This window comes from Enoplosus armatus, chromosome 7 (assembly GCF_043641665.1).
Source record: "Enoplosus armatus isolate fEnoArm2 chromosome 7, fEnoArm2.hap1, whole genome shotgun sequence".
NCBI classification, from domain to species: Eukaryota; Metazoa; Chordata; class Actinopteri; order Centrarchiformes; family Enoplosidae; genus Enoplosus; species Enoplosus armatus.
The window spans coordinates 8,990,030-9,014,338 of record NC_092186.1 but is presented as its reverse complement, the minus strand read 5'-3'; the positions used below and the strand labels follow the sequence as shown (position 1 = coordinate 9,014,338).

Here is a 24,309-nt window from a genome sequence, read left to right as displayed (position 1 = left end):
ACAGAAAGATCAGAAGTGAAATTCTCTCTCTGAAGAATGACTTTCTTTCCTCTGTCCAGTCTTCTTTTATTTTTCAGCTCTCAACTGGAATTGTCCTTTAATCATGCATTTATTCCTGGTGACAACCTAGTTTCTTATTTTGTCTCACTCTTTTCTCAGGTATGTCTTCTTCTTCTCTCTCTCCCCAGTCTCTCCTCAGTGGACAGGTCTGCAACACTGAGCTCTCCCCAACAGCTCACAGATATTTATACAATCTGGAGGGGAAGGAAGGAGGGAAAGAGGGGAAGAGAGGTGAAAGGGAGGGAAGGGAGAAAGGGACAGGACTGGTGGGGAGGGGGGAGCAGAGGCAAAGGGGAGGGAAAAGAGAGAGTAATGGGATGCTGGTTGTTTTGGTGACAGAGACATCCCATTTTCAGACAGGTTTGAGGGTTTTTTTTATTTAAGGCTCCAACATGACGGGAAATTTGTGTAATTCAGCCGCTCCAGTGTCATTTATTCATGTCTCATCTGTAAAAATGTCCCCTGATATGTGTGATGCAGTCCCATGTGTCAAAGGGGATTTGGCTGAGGTTTGGCCCCAGCATGGCAGGGAGAGCTGGGCCTCATTGGATACAATTACCTCCTGAGGAGCCGGTGTCCCCTTTCGTATTGGTAGGGGGCCAGAACGTGACGCAAGCGGCCGATAAGGGTTGTCATTATGAAGGGTCGAGGTTACAAGTCTATCGATGGCCAGATACCTGACGCTGACCCCCGACATAGGGTCCCTTCAGCCGGGCTCGGGTTTGTTGTGAACAGTATACATGTATGTATTCATGCTGCAGACTCCACTCACTCACTGCAGTTTTTCAAATTTCTATTTAATACAAAGTGAGTGAGCTGCCGGGGGCCATTCCTCCCCTAGATCACTTCCTGTCACTTGCTGCCTGGGTGGATTTGCTGCAGTCTGCCTCTTGTCCCTCCGCTCTCGTCTCTTTGCTTTAACACATGTTGAACCTCTGCCTGCGAGGCTCTCTTCTACAATATTTTCAGAGGCAGGACGAAAGATTTGAGACAGAGATGCACGCAATGAGGCAGGTGTGCAGACACACACACATACACAATCTCCTTCCAATCTCAACAATCCTGGCTTTACAGGTCTCAGCTTACCCTCATATCCTACCTCCTCTCCTGAACTTCTTTTCCTCATGTCTCCTTAACTCCTGCATATGTTCAGACTTCTTGCGCATCCATCTCTGCTGACCCGCCAGGTCTCCCTGAACCCTAAAACATCCCCTGACCCAGATGCTTCACTCCTGGGAGGCCAGAGGGTAAAAACACTTAAAAACACAAGACCTCCTCTCGCAGGTTGATGCCAGCCTCACCTACTTCTGTCAGTGCTTGTTTACGGACAGCTGGTGGTACCTGTGACCGTTGGCCTTGATTGATGAGGCAAGCCTCTGATTGGTTGGACAGATGGATGAATTGATGAATAAGATACAGAATGTGTGAAGCTGTTTGGCCACATCCTCTTACAGGAAATATCTTAACAATGAGAAACTGAAGAGAGGGTGGAAGGTGGGGCACATGAAATAGGCTCAATGATTGAATAGATCACGATGGAGGAAAAGCTGGGAGTAAAACTTCATGGAAGACAACAGTAGAGAGAAGAAGTGAAGAAGGAAGCTCATGGAAAAGAAGGAGGAGAGAGGGAAAAATAGAGAATGAGGTGTTCCTCAAACGTATGAACAATGTTTTATTCACTAGAATCCCAAATGACGTTTAGATGGATTTCTTTTTCTGGAGATGTCCTTCCTCTAGCTACTGACACATCCATCTCTCCCTGTGCAGAGGCAGAGTCTCCACTGGACAGGGCGTGTGTGTGACTGCCTAATGCTGGTTGGCACATTGTCCACTCTTCTCTCTTGTGAGTTTAGTTCACTTTTATTGAACTCAAATAACCGCTGCTGTGCCCGGGATCTGAAGTCATCCAGTGTTAGCCCCTAACGGAGGACCAAAACATCCTCTGCTGCCAGTGTGGGTGTGTCTCCGCAGGCAGAGAGGACAAAAATATATCCTCTCATGCACAAATATGCAGTATAGTGTAACACAAAATTATTTTTTCCCCGTTGCATATGAATGGACGAAGTCCTGACCAGAGGCAAAATCAAACCTCCAGGCACACAGTTAAAACAAATGACTTGTGTCTGCCAACAACACATGGCTGTGAAACCTGAAGAGAGCTGTAACATTTTACAGCCACGCTATATCAACATATAAACAAGTGTGTGAGATGAAATGACACTCTCTCCTCTTCATCTTCAAAGCTGAAATAAAGCCATCACGCCTTCCTCCCGCGCACCAGCGACAAGTGCGAGCTGGACAGCCATCTGCCATAGATCAATGAAGCAAAAGACCCCTGCGGGCCAATTTAATTTCTGCTCCCTCAGAAGGGTTGGGCAGCGCTGGCTACGCAAAGGGCAGAGCTGTCAGTGTGTGTTTGTGTCTCCTGTCCTGAGAGGACGAGAGCAGCGGGCCTGTCAGAACAATAACGCTTCACGGTCTCCAGTCCCTCCAACTTTAGTGCCATCTTGGGACTCCACACTGCCAGTAAAGCCACAGACCAATAAGAAGAAGTTGGGTAATGAGAGGAGATAAAGGAAAGCTCAGGACCTCACTGGCTCTTGAGAGCGTGAGGATATCCTAAGTGGTCATGAGTAGAGGAATGGCATGACCGATTAGTTTTTCCCTCTTCACCTTCAGCCATCTTTCTTTTGTCTGACTGCTTTCTCCATCCTCACTACTTCTTTTCTGGTTCCCTCCTCACAGGAAGACAGTTAGCCAGTTCAAACCAGATTAAACCAAACCAGTGCCCTTTAAAATCACTTTATTTCAGAGCAAAAAAAGATCAGTATATCACAGTCATCCAATGCAATGCCAGAGTATTGTACATCATTACAGAATCAATATTTACAGCTAAAATAAATTACATTAAAAATAATAAAATGACAATGTAGTTTTAATGTATTATACAGTTAATTAACCCAGACACAATGACACCTAAGTTTTGTTTCACAGCTCAACTTTTAACTTGCATCACTTAAAACTACCCCTCCTTAAACATAATGTAACACTACAGAGAGGTAAAATTGTCCCTTCAGCAGCGATGAGAATACCAGCATTCATACAAGCGTCACATTGAGCGACCAGCAGAAATAAGACCTGAAGAATAGTGAAAAAAAAGACAGGAGCAGTATTAAAACCAAACAGAACCATCTGCAGAGTGAGAGACAGTTTAATGTCGCTAGCAGGAAAGCAGGATAGCCGTGACCAAGCGGGCCCAGAGCTCAGTGCAACCCAGGAGGAAGGTGAGAGAGTGCAGGGTGGCAAGGACAGAATTCATTCTGCTGTACGGTATAACAAGCTATCAAGAGGCAGACATGGAAAGTGGTGATTTCTGGAGTAGAACAATGTAAAGACAGCAGAATGTTGTCTGAACAGATGGCATTCCCATCTGATCCCTTTTCCAATCACCTGTACTGATGAGGAAACATACCTGATAAGTGTAGGAAAGCCTTTCTGATGAATAAAAGAAGCGACCTTTGACTACGCAGATGAACCTCAGATGTTCCCTCGCCTTGTGTAGAACAGCAAAACGTGCCCGTGTTCACAAAATGTTCCCTATAAACACTCTCATCCTCGGGCGGTGAGAAGACAAGCACACAAGGAATCATGGGCAGACATCTGACTTTCATTCGCTAAATGTTAGAGCCCCTTTATATGAGGCTGCTGCAGCAGATTCAGACCAGCTAGTTGGTGTGGATTCACCCGACTTTACAGTATCTATCTATATGATGTAATATGCAGAACCTGGAGTTTCCCCTGTGGTCAAGGCAAAGACAGGGCCCTACATGTGATATGTATCATGGAATGGAGCACTCCTTCACATTGACTAGAGGGCTGAGAGTCAGCGTTTTCTCCCAAACTGCATTAAAATATCTCCCCAGTTCTCCTGTGTCCCCCCTCTGCAGCTCTGTAGCAAACCAGGGATCAAACCGAGCCTTAGTGCTGATCTCACAGCAGATTCATGTGGAAATACCGATGATAAGATCTGTACTAAGGGCAAGTTGAGGCCAGATCCTTGAGGGTACACAGGCCGACACTGAGGAGGGGTGGGGAGGCTGGCTGGCGCCCCCTAGCGGGAGTGGAGGACTGTGTGCAGAGGAGAGAGAGAGGAAGAAGAGGAAGAAGAGGAAGAGGAGGGTTCTCCCTCATCCTCCTCGTCAGACACTAGCGATATCGCAGGATCACTGGAACTGAAAGAGAGAAAGAATACTTAGTGAGATGCTCTGCACATTATTTACAGTGCATCCGGAAAGTATTCACGGCGCTTCACTTTTTCCACATTTTGTTATGTTACACCCTTATTCCAAAATGGATTAAATTAATTTTTTTCCTCAAAATTCTACACACAACACCCCATAATGACAATGTGAAAAAAGTTTTTTTGAAATTTTTGCAAATTTATTAAAAATAAAAAACTAAGAAATCACATGTACATAAGTATTCACAGCCTTTGCCATGAAGCTCAAAATTGAGCTCAGGTGCATCCTGTTTCCACTGATCATCCTTGAGATGTTTCTGCAGCTTAATTGGAGTCCACCTGTGGTAAATTCAGTTGATTGGACATGATTTGGAAAGGCACACACCTGTCTATATAAGGTCCCACAGTTGACAGTGCATGTCAGAGCACAAACCAAGCATGAAGTCAAAGGAATTGTCTGTAGACCTCCGAGACAGGATTGTCTCGAGGCACAAATCTGGGGAAGGTTACAGAAAAATTTCTGCTGCTTTGAAGGTCCCAATGAGCACAGTGGCCTCCATCATCCGTAAGTGGAAGAAGTTCGGAACCACCAGGACTCTTCCTAGAGCTGGCCGGCCATCTAAACTGAGTAATCGGGGGAGAAGGGCCTTAGTCAGGGAGGTGACCAAGAACCCGATGGTCACTCTGTCAGAGCTCCAGAGTTCCTCTGTGGAGAGAGGAGAACCTTCCAGAAGGACAACCATCTCTGCAGCAATCCACCAATCAGGCCTGTATGGTAGAGTGGCCAGACGGAAGCCACTCCTTAGTAAAAGGCACATAGCAGCCCGCCTGGAGTTTGCCAAAAGGCACCTGAAGGACTCTCAGACCATGAGAAACAAAATTCTCTGGTCTGATGAGACAAAGATTGAACTCTTTGGTGTGAATGCCAGGCGTCACGTTTGGAGGAAACCAGGCACCGCTCATCACCAGGCCAATACCATCCCTACAGTGAAGCATGGTGGTGGCAGCATCATGCTGTGGGGATGTTTTTCAGCGGCAGGAACTGGGAGACTGGTCAGGATAGAGGGAAAGATGAATGCAGCAAAGTACAGAGACATCCTGGATGAAAACCTGCTCCAGAGCGCTCTTGACCTCAGACTGGGGCGACGGTTTATCTTTCAGCAGGACAACGACCCTAAGCACACAGCCAAGATATCAAAGGAGTGGCTTCAGGACAACTCTGTGAATGTCCTTGAGTGGCCCAGCCAGAGCCCAGACTTGAATCCGATTGAACATCTCTGGAGAGATCTGAAAATGGCTGTGCACCGACGCTTCCCATCCAACCTGATGGAGCTTGAGAGGTGCTGCAAAGAGGAATGGGTGAAACTGCCCAAAGATAGGTGTGCCAAGCTTGTGGCATCATATTCAAAAAGACTTGAGGCTGTAATTGCTGCCAAAGGTGCATCAACAAAGTATTGAGCAAAGGCTGTGAATACTTATGTACGTGTGATTTCTCAGGTTTTTTATTTTTAATAAATTTGCAAAAATCTCAAAAAAACTTTTTTCACGTTGTCATTATGGGGTGTTGTGTGTAGAATTTTGAGGAAAAAAATGAATTTAATCCATTTTGGTATAAGGCTGCAACATAACAAAATGTGGAAAAAGTGAAGCGCTGTGAATACTTTCCGGATGCACTGTAAATGTAAACTGTGCCGGTGTGTTTGGTCCAATACTCACTGATGATAATGAGCAGGAGAGCAACAACTACCAAGGCAATAATCATCTTCATCTGTGGAAGAAACAACACACATTAAACACCTCTGACTGCAACTTCAATGTAAACTAATGAAGAGACACATGAAGGTGTCACACACGCAGAAAACAGACGGTCAGCCCACCTTCATGTCTCTCCACCACATCCTCCTGTGCAGCTGTTTGGCTCGGCTGCTGAAGGCCGAGGCGTTGTCCGATAGGCTCTCTGGGGCATCACATGACCACAGCACAGATGAGGACACGTGAGGAGAAAAAAATAAATTGGAGAAGAGGGGAAAAAAAACACTTGTTAAATCACCAAGTAAACAATAAGCCTGCTATTGTTTTGATGTTGATGTTGGACAAGGTGACTCAAACTGGCTCTGTGTTGTGTAAGGTGTTAAGAGTTATGTAAGCCTTAGCTCTGCTGATGAGCTCACTCCTATGAACTGTTTTCTTTTTTTTTTCTGCCAAGAAATGTTCAACAACAAGTTGCCGAATTTATACATGACGGAGCGAAGGCACATTTTCTCAAACATCCTCCCTTCTGTCTGTCCTTGTCGTGATCTCCCCCTCCAGAATGCTCACCCACACTGCTCTCCGTCTCTCTGTTTCTTGGATACTGTTGTTAACTTGATGTTTATGCATTTTAACAAGAAGGTTACAGCTCCCTAGCGTGCAGCACTGTACTTGTCCAAGCCCCTGTCCCTCTTAAGAGTCTTTGTGTCTGCTATTTCCACGTCCATGTGCCTGTTAACGAGCCACCGCTACTACAAAGAGAAGTGCAGATAAGATGCTTGTTAATCTTCAGGAATTTAACGACAGGCTACCTGCACATGGAGAGCAAACTGTAAGTGTCAATCACAGGATATTATACTGCTCACGTAAAGAGCTCTATTAAGGACAACACGCACTGCAGAGACAGCCACACAATGTGTCCACAGACTCACAAATACACAAAGACTCATGCAAACATACGCACACACAAATGTGTTCCAGATGTGCGTCATTGTCTTGTTTGGCCGGCCGACATGATAGAGTGAGCAGTTATACAACATCTGTGTGGATGTCATGATGAGGCCTAATAGACTGGCAAGAGACACGAGCTCTTCATCCATGGAGGAGGAGGAGAAGAAGACCCTGTGAATGTCTTGTTGCACGGAGCGAGCTAAACACGTTTCACATGCCTGCTTGATGTCCACCGAGTGGAGAAAAAAAAATGGGGCTGTGTGAATGAGAGTGCAAGACCTGTCAAACGTTTGAAGATACACACCTGGTAAAACACTAAACCTGGATTTGCTGCTTTTCTTTGTCTTTTATGTTATAATACACTGAATATCTTTGGGTTTTGGGCTGTTGGTCAGACAAAACAAGATATTATCCAAACCTTCATTGCTCGATTTATAGATATTAAGAGATTTAGGGTCATTGGGCCTCAATAACTTATGTTTTTCTTTTAAAACAAATGCACATTGCAGAAACGTTCCCATTAACAAAAGCAAATGTCGAAATAATCCTACATACAGTGAGAACAGCAGACTACCTGTGGAAACATTAAAACAAACCAGACTGAGAAAGCGTTCCCTGTAGAGCTTCAACTTCATTTTACTTTGTAAATCAACAAACCACACATATTTTGCACATGCCGACCCCCACAAAAACACACGCTGTTCCCGCTGGGACTCACCCGACTTGTCCTGCAGGTCGTCGAGACGCTCGCCCCTCTCTATCACCTTGGAGATGTTCTCCTGCATCACATCGATCACCTCATCAACCTGCGACTGCACCCTGAGGACACAAATTGGTGTGAGACTAATAAGAAAGAATAGACATGAATGAGAAATGATACAAGGTAGGGTTTGTAATGGATTGATCTTTTTTTTCCATAGCACAAAGCACCTGTTTTCCCAACAATATCTTCTTCTCTGTTTCTAACCTTGTCCAGTTGGCAGGCAATAAAAAGCCTGTCAAACGATGTTCAGCCTCACTGTGACCTGCCAGCACCTGTGCTCAAATCCTTGCTTTATTCATGGTACTCATACCTGAGCATGGCATGACTAGCCCAGATTACCCTTCAGTCACTCTTATTTCAAAGTAATTCTTGGAGGGGTGCGGGGTCAGTGGGAGGGAGGACATTGGCAAAGGCATTTAAAAAGGCCTAGAGGCTCATAAGTGAGATACAAGACAAAGGAATTTGTTTTCTATAACAACGGATCACATTTTCCAGCACCACTGCACTGATTGTCTCAGACAAGGGACTGCAGGAAATGATCGGTCTTGGATTTCAGCTTGATTGCATGTTGAAGGCTGGAATATTAAACATGCAAAACCAATATGCAGGGGGACTGGGGGACATGAAGAAGCAGGGGCTGCCACAAACACACATAAACACACACGGGAGGAGCTCAGGGGTTCAGGTTCAGACAGACACAGAGGTGAAGAGCCTGGGCAATGTGTGCACACACACATTCCTGGATTCTGTAATGATGGCATCTGGTTTCATGTGCTCACAACAATGACAAACTGTCAAGTATGAACAGTGTGGAGAAACAACTCTGGGTGCCAGACTGTCTCAACGATGACCTTCTCTGCTCTCGGCTCTCCGGCTGGAGGTTAATGTGGAAACAGACTGCAGAGGGACCGGGCCGTTCTAGAAAGGTTGCACAATAACCTTCACATGATGGCCCCTCTTACACAATCCTACACAATCCGCTAACAAACCTGCAGCTTCTGGTAAACATGACGAACCACAGTTACATAACACCAACACCAAAACTCACAGTGCTGGCAACACCACTCTGACCTCTGGCTTTTAGCTGTAGTGAGGAATGTGTTGGTACTTACTGCTTCATTTTGTCATTCTGAGGTCCAAATCTGGGTCCTGTGGGCCCTCTCCTGGAAAACAGGCATTAATGAAGCCAAAGTTACCATTTTAGTGTATGTATTTTCAACTCTAACAACTTATTTTGCTGGGTAAATTGTAACTTTGTTGTGTAAAATGTACTATGAATACATTTTATTTATTATTGTTCTAATAAGCTCAGTGCCTGAACAGAATATGTCCTCGCACAAACTCACAGGAAGAAGTCTTCCTCCTCATCGGAGTCCTCCTCCAGTAGGTTCCTCTGTAAAAGAGGAAAAGGTCACAGGTCTTGATATTGAATGACTACCATCTCCCATGAGGGGAGCTGGGACCACAGGGGCCGTGTGGCTGGTGAAAAATGGGACTCTTAACTACAGGTAGAAAGCTTTCCTACTGATAAAGGGGCCGATGCTGGTGCTAAGATTGGGAACCACCAAACTGATTTTCACACCGGCCCCCATTTCCACTGTTTTTTTTGGACAATTCTGGTTGCCAGATAACAACTTATATGATATCACCCTGCAACCTACAGTATGTCATTGGTATCTTGGTTGTGGACAAAGACTAACAAGTTTAAAGGGCCAGAATTTAGTATTTTAGCAAATGAATGAAATGCTTTTGGATTTGGGTCAGGAACAAGCTCCAGTACCAACATCTTGTCAGTTAAAAGGCCTAAACAAAGTACATTCCTGGCACTCGCAGCTGCTGTTGCTGATACAGAGATATTGAACTCCTCCAGAGGCCAGATAGCTGCTGAACTGATCAATAGATGCTTTTTCTGTCTGTCTTCAGAAGGCAGATGTGGCCAAATGCACTGCTATTATAGTTCACTTACTCTATATGGACTTACTAACTATAAAACACTGTTGTTACTCTGCTGTTCTGCTTGCCAAACCTCAGTAAAAAATCCTTCCTCTTGTGCTCTCTAAAGACTCCTCAACATCTAACTCTGACAAGGACGATCAGTTTTGCTGGGAAACCAAAATGGACCTGAACAGATTAAGATAAAAGAAAAGAGAGTTTCTGGCATCTCAGGGTAGATTAACTCACACTGCCATGATCACTGCCATGTCTGAACCACTGATGGCTTTAATAGGGGCAGAAAGTGCCTGGTGTGAAATGCTATTCATAGAGAATTAGTGAGGACAGCTGCATTAAATTCTCACAGGAGGAGAATTGTACCAGGAGGAGGGAAGTTTCTCATTAGACGGCAGACAGGAGGACTATATTCACTGCTACTGTGAAAAGAAAGCTCTCCTGCATACAGTATGTTGTTCCATGAGTTAAGGAGCAGTATTAATTATAGTATGTAGATAGTTTAGTAGTAGTTTAAGTTAAATCTCCCATTTTAATCACCTGCTAACAATCAAGACACAGAAGCTGTGGATGTCCTGTAATGTTGACAGCTGCCAGCCAATGCCGTGCCAATATATTTCTTTTCTTGTAAATACACTGTGATCTGCAAAGAAGCTGAGAGAATGGTGGCCACATGATCATAAATAACTTTATAAGTCGAGGCACTAACACTCTCCTTCTGTGCAACATCTTTCTTTCTTTCCACTGTCTAGTATGGGAGACATAGGGGAGAACTGGTAGCTATTATCAGGGGACAGGAGGTAGGGCAGTAAAGGGAAAGCATGGAGGGTGGAAGGGAGCATTCTTGTTATGCAATTCTCCCCATAAGCTTAGCTTTGATCCCCGTTCAACACAATAACAAACAGGATTACGCAGAGGAAACTGAGGACTGAATAAAGTAAAGAATCAGAGGGAGGACAGGGAAGGTGGAGGTGGGCGGGAGGGGATGAACACTTTGATGAGAACCAGACATTTGGCCACAGGAGATTCTAGAGATTCTTCTCTTACTTCCTTTGAAAGGTCCACTCTCTTTTGTACACTTTTCCTTCAGTTTTTCCACTAAGTTTACAGCAAAATCTGCATCTTATATCAACATCTGTTTTTGACTATAATGGACATTTCAAATGAAATGTTCCCATACTTCCAATATCCCCTACTTCTATGACTTCTGTGTAAAAGAAAACCTGCCTAATTATTTTTTACAGCGCCTTACTGACAGCTTTCAACCTTATCCCGGTTACAGCACACTCACTCTAACTCTAAATCATCAGGTGCTCCCTTTTCCCAGCCTGTATTCAGTTTGCTTCTTCTACCCCCTGCTTCTTAATGATGGTGATAAGCCAGAACCCAAACGCCACCGCTCCCTCCATCTGTGTCTCACCCTCTCGCTGCGAATGGATCCCGTGACCTCGTCATCATTGAGGTGTCGTTTAAACTTGGGGGGCATGTTGTCTTCAGGCTGCTCCTCCAAATCTGGCTCCCTCTGTAGGATCGGAGAAGAGGATCATCGGTTAGGATCTGCAGCACTGTGGGGGAGCTCTACGAAAACATGGACAGTCCTCAACACTCCTGCACCAAGCCACAAGGGCCCTGTTGCTCATAAGTTTTGCACATGGCAGTCTGCTAAATGGGAGTGCTCTAATATTGGTAGGTGGAAATGAGTAATCGGACTTGCAGGCATAACCACAGCCAGGTCCTGCATGGGAGCAGGACGTGGGGAACAAAGCATTAAGTGTACAAACACAGTGAGACCCTAAAACCTAAACTCGCTCAGTAATGATTGCATTAATGAGACTGGTCATGGTCAAGCAGTCTGAGGAGGCCTCTAGTCCAGACGCTTCCTGTTCAACAGCATGACTTTGTTATTAGTCACAGAGCGGATTGTGTTCATCTCCTCTGCAATCTAATATTTACCTCTGGAACATGTTAAGGTGGTTAAAGTGGTTCTTCCATTATGTCGGCCATCTGTGAAATACAGTTTTATTCCTTGTCAGTAAACAAAGAAATATTAAGATATCCCATTATGGTGATGTCTTCCTAATATTTCTGGTGTGAGCAGGCATTGAGGCTCACTAGCTATGAAAGGAAATGTCATCATAGCTCTGTGCTTCAGGGTGAAAAACTCTACTATGTCGAACGTGGAAAACATGCTGTTCTTCCAATTAAACCCCCTCGAGTGTGTTTGGGTGTTACTTGTTCCAAACACAAGTAACAGTCTGGCAAAACACAACGGTGCTTCAATAAAGTGCCTCTGTGACACTGAACTAAACAACATGTGATTATCAGGCCCTACTGTAACTATCATGGGGGGGGGACACAGCAGTCTCATTCATACACACACCACCTCTCCCCATCCAACAATACAGTTTATACCATTGAATCCAGTTCAGTCTGACACTGTGGCTTTCTCAGCAGCACGGTCGTTTTCTGGAACTGTGGTTGGAAAAAGGCCTTTCAGTGGCCAGGAGAGCAGAGGAACTTTCCAGTAAACAGAGGAGAAGTGAAGCAGAGGACAGGGCTCTATCTGAGGCAGCGACAGCGTGAAGAGACACAGAAAAGAGAAAGAGGAGAAGCCAAGTCTAACATGTTAGGGTCGCAGAAGGGAGACTTCAGAAAACTACTCTATTTCAAGAGGGGACTTTTAAAGGTGCACTCCATAAAAAAAAAAATCAGCATTGGATTCATATCACAGTTGTGATCTAGAACATAGAAATAAACCTGACAGACAGTGTGGTGTCAGGTTTGTACAAAAGACCAGAAGATACCATAATAACAAGAGAGGGTTGGAGATTATTAATGATCACAATCAATTTATGGATTGCACCTTTCAGCAAATACCAAGGGAAGAATGCAAAACAATGCCCACACTAACATAATCAACTTCTTACAAGGAAGAAAAACAAGATGCTGCGTTCATTGAGTCACGTACAGCTATTTTTATTTGGTGCTAATGTAACGGCTTTACGGTCCAGGTCTACTTGAGGGAGCTAGTACTGAAAATAAACCTGCCATCTCTGGAGCACAGCAGGAATAGTAATTACATCACAGCCGTTGACAACTTTAGCTGGTTAAGCTGTTTGTCAGCTTAAATTTACCCAAGTACGTCAGAATATCGTTGTCTACCACACTAACCATTATATTACTACACCACAGTCTTTTAAGTGAAAGGGGACCAATGTAAAAGCTCGCTTGTAGCTAATTTAGCTAGTTCACACAGGCCGCTTCATTGACAAATTTAGCTACCCAGCTAAGCTAAGCTAAGGATGCTAACGTGGCTAGCTACCTGCTGTTTCCCCCAAGATCCGATGCTCGATGCTGACGAACACAAACACACAGAGACTCGGGTGTTAATCCAGGGGTTTTCGGGGTTCGAGGTGGCTTTATGGTTTTGTCACTTTCATTTCAAATGCTGACTGGACGATGAGACAGGGTTGTCATTATGGATGCTAGCGGTCCGCCTGTCTTTTCTCCGTCTGAATCAGCTGACCAGGAAATGAACACGAACAGCTGGAGGAGGAGAGGGAAGGGACCGCTGCAGATGTTTGACAGCGTGGGGGGATATTTTACTTAATCGTCATTTTTAGTCTTTATGCCGCAAATATTCAGATTCCTCATATAAATATATATAAATATAAATCTTTTTGGCACAATTATGAATAAATGTATATGTAAATTGAAATGAAGCCCCTTCTTTGTAGATTTTACATATTAAAAATATGATCCGTTTATAAAATCAAATTCATAATTAAACTTCCCAGCAGTATGTGAAGTAAATTAAAATTTGCTTCATCTCAACCAATTACAAGAGTACTATATCGATATACAACTCGTTTAGTACTTTTACCTATTAAACACATGTTGCATAGTCAAATACTTCTGTAAGTTTAAAGTAAAATTTAAACTGCAGGACTTTTACTTGCAGTGTTTTTACGCTGTTGTGCGTAGTTTTACTGAAATATATGAATACTTCTGCCACCGCTGCCTGGTTTAGGGTGTCTGCCTGCCTCACCTGTAGATGGCAGCAGCGCGCCTGACCTGCGACTAGAGTGGCTAAAATTTGACGAGTAGAAGAAGAAGATAAACTTTTACCGGAAAAGATCGTTGGCCCAGAGGGTACCTTTTGGTAAGATATTTGTTTATAACCCTGCATTTACAGATAGCGTCATATTATTACGTTTTCCTGCATATATTTTTTTATTTTCTAAGCAGACGGTGTTTCTGTAACTACAGGTAGTTAAAAGCAGGCTCTGTCTTTGCTGCTGTTTCTCCAGAGCTGCGCCCGGACTTCACAGAGAAATGCAGCGTGCTGGAGGCGACGCTGCTCAGTCTCATCCTCTGTTTGGAGGAGCGCTGTCAGCTGTCATCCCTCACAGCGCCACAGACACCAGTGAGCTGAGGGAGATCCCGGACAACCAGGAGGTGTTTGCCCATGCACACACCGACCAGAGCCTGATCGTGGAGCTGGTGGAGTACCAGGGTCAGGTGGCAGACCAAGACGCTGCCAGGTATCATTTTGAAGACATAGCAGGCAGTAACAAAGCTCTGGAGCCAGGTGCTTTTGGAGTGACCAGTGTTGTGCCCATGCCCAAATCTGAGCTGTCCCTGTCAGACTGCAGCTCTGCCTGGATGCTGACTGGGACGCAGTGTGTATCCAAATTCAATGAAGATGCGAGGAATACAGTGACCCTCCACCTGGGTCTGTTCCGTCTGCCACAGTTCTCCACGGATGTCCTGATAACCTTCAATGACCCGCAGAGTATCAGCCCTGACAGCAGCAGTGCTGCCTCGGTGGGGACACACAGAGAGCCATGGACGGTGCAGGACTTTCAGCGCTTGTTGCAGACTCTGACTCTGCACAACCCAGGGCTGTTTGGGTAGAACAACTGCTGCTTTCTCAGTGTGGGACCTCACCTGATTACAGACGTAGTCTCATTTAAACATTTAAACATATTAGACCTTTGTTTGCCAGGGCCCCACGAGAATCTGGCCAGCAGCATGCTTTGGGTCCCAACCCAAAAGTTTTGGAAGCAATTCCTTCGCGCGGTGGTCCTGTCCCTGCCATGACACACAGGAATACATGCTCTGTTCTGCCTTTGATGGAGACTTTGTTCTTACAACTGAACCAAACATTTCATGATCTAAAGATAGTTTTGTCATAATAAAGGTTTTGGATGAAAAATCTTGGGTTCAGAATAAATCATTATCAGACTAAAATGTGTTTGTGTTCTAAAATTGGCCTGTACTGTGGGGATCTGCAGTAACTCTCACAGATCAGATTTTTTATTTTTAAAGGAATTTCTTTTTTATGTGAAGGTATACACTTTAGAGAAACGTGAGATTTGAGACCTTTCTCACTTATGCCTTTCTTCCTTTATTTCACTCAGAAATACTGCCAGCACCCTAGCAGCTAGTTTTTATGCTTACACATGTAGATACAAATAGTTCACATAGAGTAGAGGCTTTCCAGTATGTGTAATGCACAAACCTCCCCCTACAGACCACTAAATACTCACTAACACCCAACATGTGCTGCACTGCTCTAATCTCCATATTTCTTTACAGTATGATGGTAATGAAAACACACAAGTAATGGCAAAGGTCAAAGTAGAGATCAGAAGGTTAAAGGTCAATTGAGATTCCACACATAAACTCCCTCTGGTGCAGTTAAAATGCATCTAATATTCAACGAGCCCTCAGTGTCTTCAGCGGGAATTGGTCATAACTGTGAAAATTGAGAGGACGAGTCCCAGCAGGAATATGTATTAGGTCAACTGTTTCCATCATTTGCTGCAGTGGCCTTATGGTGAAATAATTCATTAGCCTGAACCTTGAAAAACCTTGGAAAGACTTCATTCAAGGGTGAGTTTGGTGAAAAAACACAACATTTATGGAATGGAAACTGACCCTCATTAATAGTGAAAAGTCTACAGTATTCAGTAGAAGTTATTTTTACATGTGCTGTCTTTTGGAAGACAACTGGTTTTGACTTGAGTCTGCTGTTAAATAAAGTTCTGCATAACAAATAAGAGGAAGTACAGTCTGTCTCCCCTAAGCCACATCAAACCCTTCTCATCTTCTGGTGCAATCATGGCGGATTAAGATCTCATAAAGCCAGGCATCCTTTCCTCTCAGTGATCCCAGTGTAGCACATTCCTTCATTAACCACAACAACATCCACAGTAGCACAACAGCAAAACCTCCTTCTGACTACCTTGGATAAACATCCAGTAAAGGACTGGAGATCTGGACTGAAAACATCCAGTCTTTCAGACCTGTTGAGGGTTTTGGATCAAGTATCTGACTTAAAGGTCATGTCAGGAGACAATGTTTGAGACATTATGGACTCAAAGCTTTTTCCAGGTCCTGAAAACAGCCTATTACAGAATGGCTACTGGGTTACTTTAGTGCAGTGGTCTTTCTGGCTTGTGATACTTGTCATATGCAGAGCAGTGAACAGTTTAACAAAAGAATGATTGTCTCTTTCTAGGTTGTTTTATTTTGTCCAATTACCAGAGGAGAAAAAAATCAGTTGAGGCAGAGGTAAAAACAACATTATTGTATAAACAAAGTTTTTCCAATTTCATCAATTATTTTATGGCCCTCCAACATTTTACACAAACACCTTGGATGTCCTAATATTCAGGCAATTACTTAGAGGACAAAAACCTGTGCAACTCTTTGCACTGAAGTATCTCTGAGTTTCGCTGGTTCTAAACGCAAATACTGAGAAACTCTGTAATAGTTGGACTCCATACATTAAATATATAATTGCATGGTACTAGTGCCAAACCTCTTGTTCTTGTAAGCTTAAAAAAATCTTAAATAAAGTATCCTTGTGCTCAAGGTCCAAAGTTTCTGGTAGAATTTATTGTAATTCTCTCCATACATGATACTCAGTATACAGGGGAACAAAACTGCATTCCTTGAGTGCAACAGTGAACACAATAAGAACTGATACAATAATAAAAGACAAAAAACAAGTACGAAGAGAAGTGCAAGAAGAATTAAGTTGAGTAAAGTGCCGTCACACATGTAAAGGTGTGCAGTAACAGTGAAACGTTCTTATGGCTTGGTAACCACAATTTAATCACAATGATCTGGGTTCAAATTATTAAATTTAGGCAAAAAGTGCCAAAATAATCATTTTTATTTGAATGTAGAAATGTCATATCCTGTCGTATCTAAACTGTGAGCATATGTATGATATTAAAAAAAAGTTTGGTAGTTAGATGTCTGATGTTTAGCCTGATGTTATACAAAGGAGAGAATGCCTTTAGAAGAATAATCGTAAGCTGCCGTCAAGAATGGAGTCAAATGAAACAATACCATGTGTTTTGTAACAATTCCAACTCCTTCTTGGCTGACGTTGTGCATCCTAAATCTTTTAAATTTTCAGAAATGCATACTGTATAGACAGTATCTTGGGGGGGGGGGGGCAGTGAATGCTACAGCACTGACAGTAACTGTGTTGACTCTGACTCACAGAGGAAAAGACGAATGCCTTCACGGCGATGTCTTTGACCTCTAGTGACCTCGCGTCTGGCACATATCGTCCATGTGCTGTTAAAAAACTTGGCTGACAGGTGAAGTGAAGTCTCCCTGATGAAGACAGCTTTCCTGTTCCTTCTCACAACAACTTGCTACTTCCTGGCAAGTCCCCAAACAAAACTAGAGGTCTAAGCAAACAGAGTGGTCCCGTCATTTCACAACCTACGGCACCTTCGTTTACTTTACGAGTATTATTGTAAATCACCAAATGTGAAAAGTTCCTTGTACATGATTAGAAGTGTTTAATATAATATAAATACATTAAGAAACAATGCAATTGAAATAAATAACATGTCAGTGGTAATGCCTTTAGACTGTTTCTACTGTCCTCTGGTTTCACTCAGAGGGTGCGTGTATTTGTTCCTGTGTGACATTTTCAGTACATCTGGGAGGAATCAGTCACAGGTGTATGCATAGCTCCTGCTCAGAGACTTCCAGCTCCATTTATTACCCAAACTCCCCTGTTATGCCTGTTGTGTTTGTACTGAGACCCTCTCCTCCATTAGAGACCTTTTCCTCCCACACCCCCCTCTCTCTCTGGACTCCAGCCTGAACAACCCTCTCCTTCCTTCGTCAACTCCAGGATCCAGTCTCGGCCACAGAGAGGTCTGCTGCTCTCATCAGGAGCTTTTTTTCTTTTTTCTTTATCTATGCTCTTCTCCAAGTCTACCTTTGTCCCTGGAAGCAAAAACTCAAAAGGTTGTCTTCAAATATCCACTCTGGAACAATGATAACAAAAATATCTGAAACCTTCACAAAGAATGTGTTTAAAATGAACAAAATGTTTATTCAAAATGAAGGAAAACCGATATTATGCAGCGCATTTTCCAATGCAGATTCTACAAGAAGACATTCTATTATCTAAATCTATTATCTGCAATACTTCTGACTCAACAATAAAAAAATGTCTTAGCAATCAGGAGTATCCTCTGCGTTGTCAAATCTGATGACCTGAGGTTTGATACATTTTGCTCCAGATTCAGAAGCTGAAGTTGGCCTAAAATTACTCTTTAGTCCACCTGCTTCTTCCTCTTGCCCTGTGGTGAGGTATTGTTGGTTTGAGAGAAGTGCTCGGACATGGCAGCAAGCGCCCGGTAGCGATGAGAGATAGAATTCTTCACTTGTTTGGAGAGTTCAGCATACCTGCAGATGAGAGGTAAGAAACTGATAGTCGGTATGGATGTGTTTTTATGCTTGGCTCAGTAGTGATAAATAATGTCAAATGCTCAGCATAAAGGTGAAAGGAATCATCACAAGGATGCATTTTGTTGCATGACCTAATCTGCAATGCTCAACCCATTTCCATACTGAAAGTTATCTGTTGACCTCTGGCTCTCCCTTGTGGTATGAACAGGAAATTTCAAGCAGTCCTTTCCTTACGTTTTGTCATATCCCTCTGGCTGGAAACAGGGATCCCAGCCAAAGTCTCGAGGCCCCCTGGGTTCCACAATGCGTCCCTAAAACAATATCAAGCTATTAGAGTGAATACAAAATAGAAAAACACTGACCCATACAAACACGGACACAGTTTGAGAGAGATTCTGACCTCTGTTTTTCCTCTGAAGAGCTGTACTGGTTCATCTTTCCCAGCAGAGAAAGCAAAAGTGCAGAGAGCCCACGCTGATTTATCTTCAAACCCAGCTAGGAGTTTGTACAAGCCTACAACAAAACATTTAACAAGGTTAGAGGTGCTGTGTAGCTCACATCACTTTTTCTATCCAGCTCTAAATATCTCTGCTAAAATATCTCAGCTGTGTTTCATCTGTTGCCATACTTACCTTCTGGTTTGAGTTTTTCCAGGAACCATTTTCTACAAAAACAAAGTTTAGTTGTAATTATTACTGTTCATTACCACAAATTAAAGATAAAATGGGATGTGAATGTTATTATACTAACATGTAAGGACCAGGCAGGCCTCCCAAAGCCTTGAAACACAGACAGGTGTCCTCAACTATGACTGGCCCATCAACCTGAAGGTGAAAAACAAATAACAGTAGTAGCTTCAGTCATTCAACAGAAACAGAGAATATTTACTTACATACTTACAACAGTTACTGTACCTGCCGTGCTGCCTCCTTACACTTCTGGATGGAAATCTCATCTGGCTCTCCTTGGTATTCAGGCACTGAATAAAGAAATACTTCAGTGAGCTATGATCACATGAAAATATTTATTCTAATGGTGGTCTCTCTTTTGATACGTACAGTCAATTTTTTTGGACACTAGTTTGTAGGGAAACTTGTCTCCCAGGATCTGAATGACCTGAAGGATGTGGCAAAAAAGAGGATAAAGCATAAAACTAGCAGGACTGATTTTTGTCACATGAACAAGAGTTGAACAGCCCACGTTCACTGCCTATATTAAGCAAGCACAGTCTGGAACAGCATAAAGGCAAAAAGGGTCTGAAACGGTTTAGACTGGACATCGGTCTCAGGCACGAAATGTTTGACTCTTACCTCTTCGAGTTTTTTTGCGTTTCCAGTCACGAAGACCACAGACCTTCCTGTAGGCACAGCCATGATGAAGAAAGACACCCGGAAGACTAACAATATCGGACCGAACACTTGTGCTCAGCAACGTCCAATAAAATCAGCTCGAACGGCCTCAGCGAATTACCGGGAAATATGTAGCCCCGCCTTTGAAAGCACCCTCCAATCAGCGAGCGGTCCTGCCAGCAATGTCGTCCGGCTTGAAAAGTCGATGCGAGGTGCCATGTGGAGAAGTGGCCGTAAACAGACCCTGTCACGGTAAACTGAAACGTTTTGGGCCTCTTGTGACCACTACAGCCGACAATGAGTCTTTTACCTCGCACTGCCGAGGAGTTCAGCTCCGCAGAATACTGGGAGAGGTTTTTTAAGAAGCGCGGGGAGAAGGCTTTTGAGTGGTATGGAGACTACAACAAACTCTGCGGCGTGCTACATAAATACATCAAAGTCCAAGATAAGGTAAGAAAACTTGTTGAGCAGTGTCATTATGCACATAAAAATAAACAAGCTAATACTTCATTAACATGTACATAGCATTTTACTGTTCTAAATGTTCAAGATGTCAGTTTTGTCTACTTCATGAACTGTTGGGTGGCTAAATCTAGAAAATGTTTTTCACATTAAAAGAGCATCATGTTTTGCACATGTAATTTTACTTAAGTAAATGTGCTTAGTTACTTTTCACCATTGCCATTGACAATAACTGATTCATTAACAGTATTTTGTATTTCTGTCCTTCAGGTGTTGGTTGTCGGTTGTGGTAACTCTGAGCTGAGTGAACAGCTGTATGATGTTGGCTACAAACATCTCACTAATATTGATATCAGTGAGACAGTGGTGACCCATATGAACCAGCGAAACGCTGAGCGCCGGCCAGGCCTGACCTTCCAGCAGGTGGATGCTACACAAACGCCATATGAGGATGCCAGCTACCAGGCTGCTCTGGACAAGGGCACGCTGGATGCCATGGCATCAGAAGAGGAAGGAGCACTGGCCAGGAACATGCTCACTGAGGTGAGAAACCAGTGGGTCAGGGTGTGCACAGACTATATGTTTTTTCCTCAATCAGTACACAGTTTTCTTGTGTCTGCAGGTGGGCCGTGTGCTAAGTGTCGGTGGCCGGTATGTCTGTGTGACGTTGGCTCAGGAGAGTGTGATCAAGTTGGCTGTGGAGCAGTTTGTTCAGCTGGGCTGGGCAGTGAGGCTCCACTGCCTGCAGGAGGAAAGTGGGAACGAAGAGGACTCCTTTGCTCTGCCTGTCTTTGTTCTCATCTGCACCAAGTTTCGTCAGCCTATGCCAACGCCTATTCTGGAGATGTGTCTTGGGGAAGATGGAGCCCCTGCTCGTCTCACACAGGTAGCAGAGTTGTTGTCGGCTGTGAGGGAGCGTCAGGCTTACTCTGTCTTGAAAAAGAGGCTCCGCACAGGCACAGACGCCACCTCGAACCTCTCACTCACTCTCTGCCACGCCAAGACTGGCCTTTCCAGATACACTCTCACAGTACAAGACTGTGCCCCAGGTGCCAAGGTGCCAAAATCAAACCAGTTTGCTATTTTTATTGGTGAGCTCTCCTGTTATCTCATCATGTTTTTGCCTTCCTATGTTAGTCGCACTGGTTGTATTTTGTTTTTTGATTATTTTTTTCCTTCTGCTTATCCTGTCAGTGCCACAAGGCAGTGAGACAGCTTGGCTCTACAGCTCCGGTGAAGGGCGAAGGCAGCTCGCAGCCAGTGCTAACTTTCGGCGCCTGGTTGTTGTGGCAATGCACAGGAATCAGGAGTACACAGACATGCAGGCTGTCCAGTCAGAACTCTCACCAATGGTGATGGACCTGGCTCCCCCCGGTATGCCAGCCAACCAGCAGGTAAGCTTGCGCAAATATCCCCTTTTAGAAATGCTTTTCTCTACAATAATAGTGTATTAATTTGAGTTCTCTGTCCCCAACCAGGTGCCATTTCTGTCAGTTGGAGGTGACCTGGGTTGGCGAGAGGAGGTCAGCCGGGGTGTGAGTGAGCTGAGTGGGGAGTATTGTGTGGAGAATGTCAAGGGAGAAGACGGAGAACTGTATCGGAGACTCGTTTTCCTGTCTAATGCTGCCCTCGTCCAATCAGAGAGCCGTCTTGTCCCTTCAAATACTGGTCAGTTCTTTTTCCTCGTTGACTGTAATTTGTTATGCTCTCTTTTTTTATCATAAATAATATATTAACAAATTAAGCAATACAAACAGTGCATATACTCGTTAAATTTGATGAACACCCATCAAACAAAGAAGCCAACGAACAAATATCAACAACGACAGAAAAAAATATACAAGGGGAATGCAACAAATGATAAGTAAAAACATTATGATGGTACAGTATAAAGTATTATAATATTATATAATGTATGATAAGTTATTATAACATAGATGTAGATTGGTGAAATGAATGAATATTTATGCCCCTGCAGCATTAAGTCACAAGAAGAAAAACAAAAAGAAGGTCAAGCCAGCAGCTGCTCCAGCAACATCCTCCACCTCTCTGGCAGTGGACAGTGGCTTCCTCTGCTGCGCTCACCATGAGGTTATGGTGGCCGGCCTTGCCATGCTTGGGGTGGGCACGCCACAGAACAAAGGTCAGTTCACACCTGTTTTGTACAGTCTTGTTGATGTGGAAGAGGAGGATGGCAGGAAATATCAATTACCTGCGACCAATTGATCCCCTCTATCTTCCGTCTTAGATGTCCCAGTGTCAGTGCTCCTGGTGGGGCTTGGTGGAGGAGGCCTGCCTCAGTTTCTACGGGACTTTGTGCCCAATGTTACTGTCGAGGTTGTAGAACTAGACCCTGTTGTGATGGAAGTGGCAAAGGAGTGGTTCGGGTTCCGACCAGACGATCGTTTGACTGTCACTCTCGGGGACGGCCTTGAACACATCTGTTCCCTGGTGAAAGAAGGTTAGTGAAGGAGGAGTCCAAGAGAGGGCAGTTAAAAGAAAGACTACATCAGGGAATATATTAACTAATACCAAGAAGTGACTGTGGCTGTTTTTTTCCTCTATAGGTGGTCGCTTGTTTGATGTCATCATGTTCGATGTAGACAATAAAGATAGTACTGTGGGTATGAGCTGTCCTCCTGCTGCCTTTGTAGAAACCTTGATCCTGCAGAAAGTCTGCAGCCTGCTAACCCCCAGAGGTACAGTATTTTTCATCATGACAATAAATGTATTCATATAGTCCTATTTAAATATTTCATCATAGTTGTTTGTGTCATCTACATGTAATCCTCTCTCCTTGACCAGGTGTATTCATACTGAACCTTGTGTGTCGTGACTCGGTCTTGAGAAAAAGCGTGTCGGAGCGTGTGAGCGCCGTGTTCCCAACCATCCTCTCTAGAAAGATTGAAGGGGAGGTCAACGAAGTCCTTCTGTGCTCTCATGGAAAAAATGAAACATCGGACGCTGCTCGCATCCTCCCATCTCTGAACCAAGCAGCCAAGAGTCTGCAGAGCGCACTGTGCTCCAATAGGACTGGAACATACAGCAGCCCACATATAGACATTGCAGAGCTGTTAAAAGACCTGAAAGTAGAGTAAAGTTTGTTTGTTGGATTTAATCATGTGTTGAAACTGAATACTGATACTGCTTTGACTTTTCCATTCAGTGCAATGTAATGAGAAGTATTATGATGTATAACATATACAATCACAAGTAAAGAACATTTTATCTTTCCATCTTAATGTGGTGGAAATCAATTCAGTGCTGTTAGATATTTGACCGTGCCTTATTATTATTGTTGTATTATTTCCCCTTAAATGTAGCCTTCACTTTCTATTTGACTTGCTTCGGGTTTCCAGTGTACTACACAGTGCACACTCCCTCATTGCAAAAGAATGCAGCAGTGTTATTTACAGTAGATGAATCTTGTTGCAGAGGAGCCCTACCCACACTGGATGTGTGGGATTTCACATAGCTCTCGGTCAGAGGAGTGAATGCTTGCCTGGTGTCTGATATGTCGGGGTGCTTTCATAATTGGCCACGAAGTTTGTCTATCTCCTGCGTTAGGGGTTGCCAAATGAAATTTCCCGATTACCGCGCATGCGCATAAAACTTGATTCCGTTAGCTGTCAGAGTAGAATGTTTTCCTCCTGCCCATGGACCAAACTCAGCGCTGCGACCAGCGGCTAGCTTCTTAGCCGTATTTAGAATTTATGGGAAACAACACGCTGCGAACTTTCGATTTTTAAAACAACAACAATGTCTATAACGAGCTGGAGACTTGAGGTCTGTGAGTACAAACTTGGACACTCGTCGTTACCAGACGCACTTACGGTAGCGTACTAACGGCTGCTGTAGTTTCGGACCTTTAAAAGTTGGCACCGCCCTTCAAGAAGAGTATTATTTTTAGGTTTTATACATTTCATTAATGAAAACATAATAATTGTAAGTAACCATTAACGGTAGTAGCAACTCTATCGACTAATGTAGTCTAGAACCGGAGTAATTTAAAGGATTAAAGGAGCTGGACAGGTAACGCTAGCCCGGCTGCTCCG

General features: G+C 43.8%; 4 protein-coding genes across 5 annotated transcripts; 2 read left to right on the top strand and 2 right to left on the bottom strand.

The window, feature by feature from the left end:
* Positions 1–4,091: 4,091 nt before the first annotated feature.
* On the bottom strand, positions 4,092–13,162 carry vamp4 (vesicle-associated membrane protein 4). The gene is made up of 8 exons (XM_070909396.1): positions 13,033–13,162; positions 11,131–11,232; positions 9,110–9,156; positions 8,876–8,926; positions 7,719–7,819; positions 6,178–6,257; positions 6,017–6,068; positions 4,092–4,292 (listed from the first exon to the last, which is right to left on the bottom strand). The coding sequence occupies exons 2-8, from the start codon at positions 11,194–11,196 to the stop codon at positions 4,267–4,269; spliced, it is 423 nt and encodes a 140-aa protein (XP_070765497.1). The 5' UTR covers positions 11,197–11,232; positions 13,033–13,162; the 3' UTR covers positions 4,092–4,266.
* Positions 13,163–13,828: 666 nt separating this feature from the next.
* Positions 13,829–14,922, top strand: rangrf (RAN guanine nucleotide release factor). 2 transcript variants are annotated; one of them, XM_070909345.1, is made up of 2 exons: positions 13,829–13,872; positions 14,021–14,922. In XM_070909345.1, the coding sequence occupies exon 2, from the start codon at positions 14,046–14,048 to the stop codon at positions 14,625–14,627; it is 582 nt and encodes a 193-aa protein (XP_070765446.1). In that variant the 5' UTR covers positions 13,829–13,872; positions 14,021–14,045; the 3' UTR covers positions 14,628–14,922. The 2 variants fall into 2 exon arrangements, with proteins under 2 accessions (XP_070765446.1, XP_070765447.1); XM_070909346.1 differs by having other exon boundaries at positions 13,839–13,872; positions 13,980–14,922.
* A 3,186-nt stretch (positions 14,923–18,108) lies between these two features.
* On the bottom strand, positions 18,109–19,816 carry itpa (inosine triphosphatase (nucleoside triphosphate pyrophosphatase)). The gene is made up of 8 exons (XM_070909095.1): positions 19,754–19,816; positions 19,502–19,559; positions 19,358–19,422; positions 19,194–19,267; positions 19,076–19,107; positions 18,844–18,956; positions 18,678–18,754; positions 18,109–18,440 (listed from the first exon to the last, which is right to left on the bottom strand). The coding sequence occupies exons 1-8, from the start codon at positions 19,814–19,816 to the stop codon at positions 18,308–18,310; spliced, it is 615 nt and encodes a 204-aa protein (XP_070765196.1). The 3' UTR covers positions 18,109–18,307.
* A 273-nt stretch (positions 19,817–20,089) lies between these two features.
* On the top strand, positions 20,090–23,461 carry mettl13 (methyltransferase 13, eEF1A lysine and N-terminal methyltransferase). The gene is made up of 9 exons (XM_070909382.1): positions 20,090–20,242; positions 20,525–20,797; positions 20,877–21,345; positions 21,449–21,648; positions 21,733–21,922; positions 22,233–22,397; positions 22,503–22,715; positions 22,822–22,953; positions 23,060–23,461. The coding sequence occupies exons 1-9, from the start codon at positions 20,090–20,092 to the stop codon at positions 23,350–23,352; spliced, it is 2,088 nt and encodes a 695-aa protein (XP_070765483.1). The 3' UTR covers positions 23,353–23,461.
* The last annotated feature ends 848 nt before the right edge of the window (positions 23,462–24,309 follow it).

Excerpts from the sequence above, each read along its gene's own strand:
- vamp4 (XM_070909396.1), bottom strand. The coding sequence starts at position 11,196 with ATGCCCCCCAAGTTTAAACGACACCTCAATGATGACGAGGTCACGGGA. Across the intron at positions 8,927-9,109 it reads GAGGAGGAAGACTTCTTCCT|GAGAGGGCCCACAGGACCCA; the intron begins GTGAGTTTGTGC and ends CCTGTTTTCCAG. Across the intron at positions 7,820-8,875 it reads CAGAATGACAAAATGAAGCA|GGTGCAGTCGCAGGTTGATG; the intron begins GTAAGTACCAAC and ends TTGTGTCCTCAG.
- rangrf (XM_070909345.1), top strand. The coding sequence starts at position 14,046 with ATGCAGCGTGCTGGAGGCGACGCTGCTCAGTCTCATCCTCTGTTTGGA.
- itpa (XM_070909095.1), bottom strand. The coding sequence starts at position 19,816 with ATGGCTGTGCCTACAGGAAGGTCTGTGGTCTTCGTGACTGGAAACGCA. Across the intron at positions 19,560-19,753 it reads ACGCAAAAAAACTCGAAGAG|GTCATTCAGATCCTGGGAGA; the intron begins GTAAGAGTCAAA and ends CACATCCTTCAG. Across the intron at positions 19,423-19,501 it reads AGTGTCCAAAAAAATTGACT|TGCCTGAATACCAAGGAGAG; the intron begins GTACGTATCAAA and ends TTCTTTATTCAG.
- mettl13 (XM_070909382.1), top strand. The coding sequence starts at position 20,090 with ATGAGTCTTTTACCTCGCACTGCCGAGGAGTTCAGCTCCGCAGAATAC. Across the intron at positions 21,346-21,448 it reads CCAGTTTGCTATTTTTATTG|TGCCACAAGGCAGTGAGACA; the intron begins GTGAGCTCTCCT and ends TTATCCTGTCAG. Across the intron at positions 22,398-22,502 it reads GGGCACGCCACAGAACAAAG|ATGTCCCAGTGTCAGTGCTC; the intron begins GTCAGTTCACAC and ends CTTCCGTCTTAG.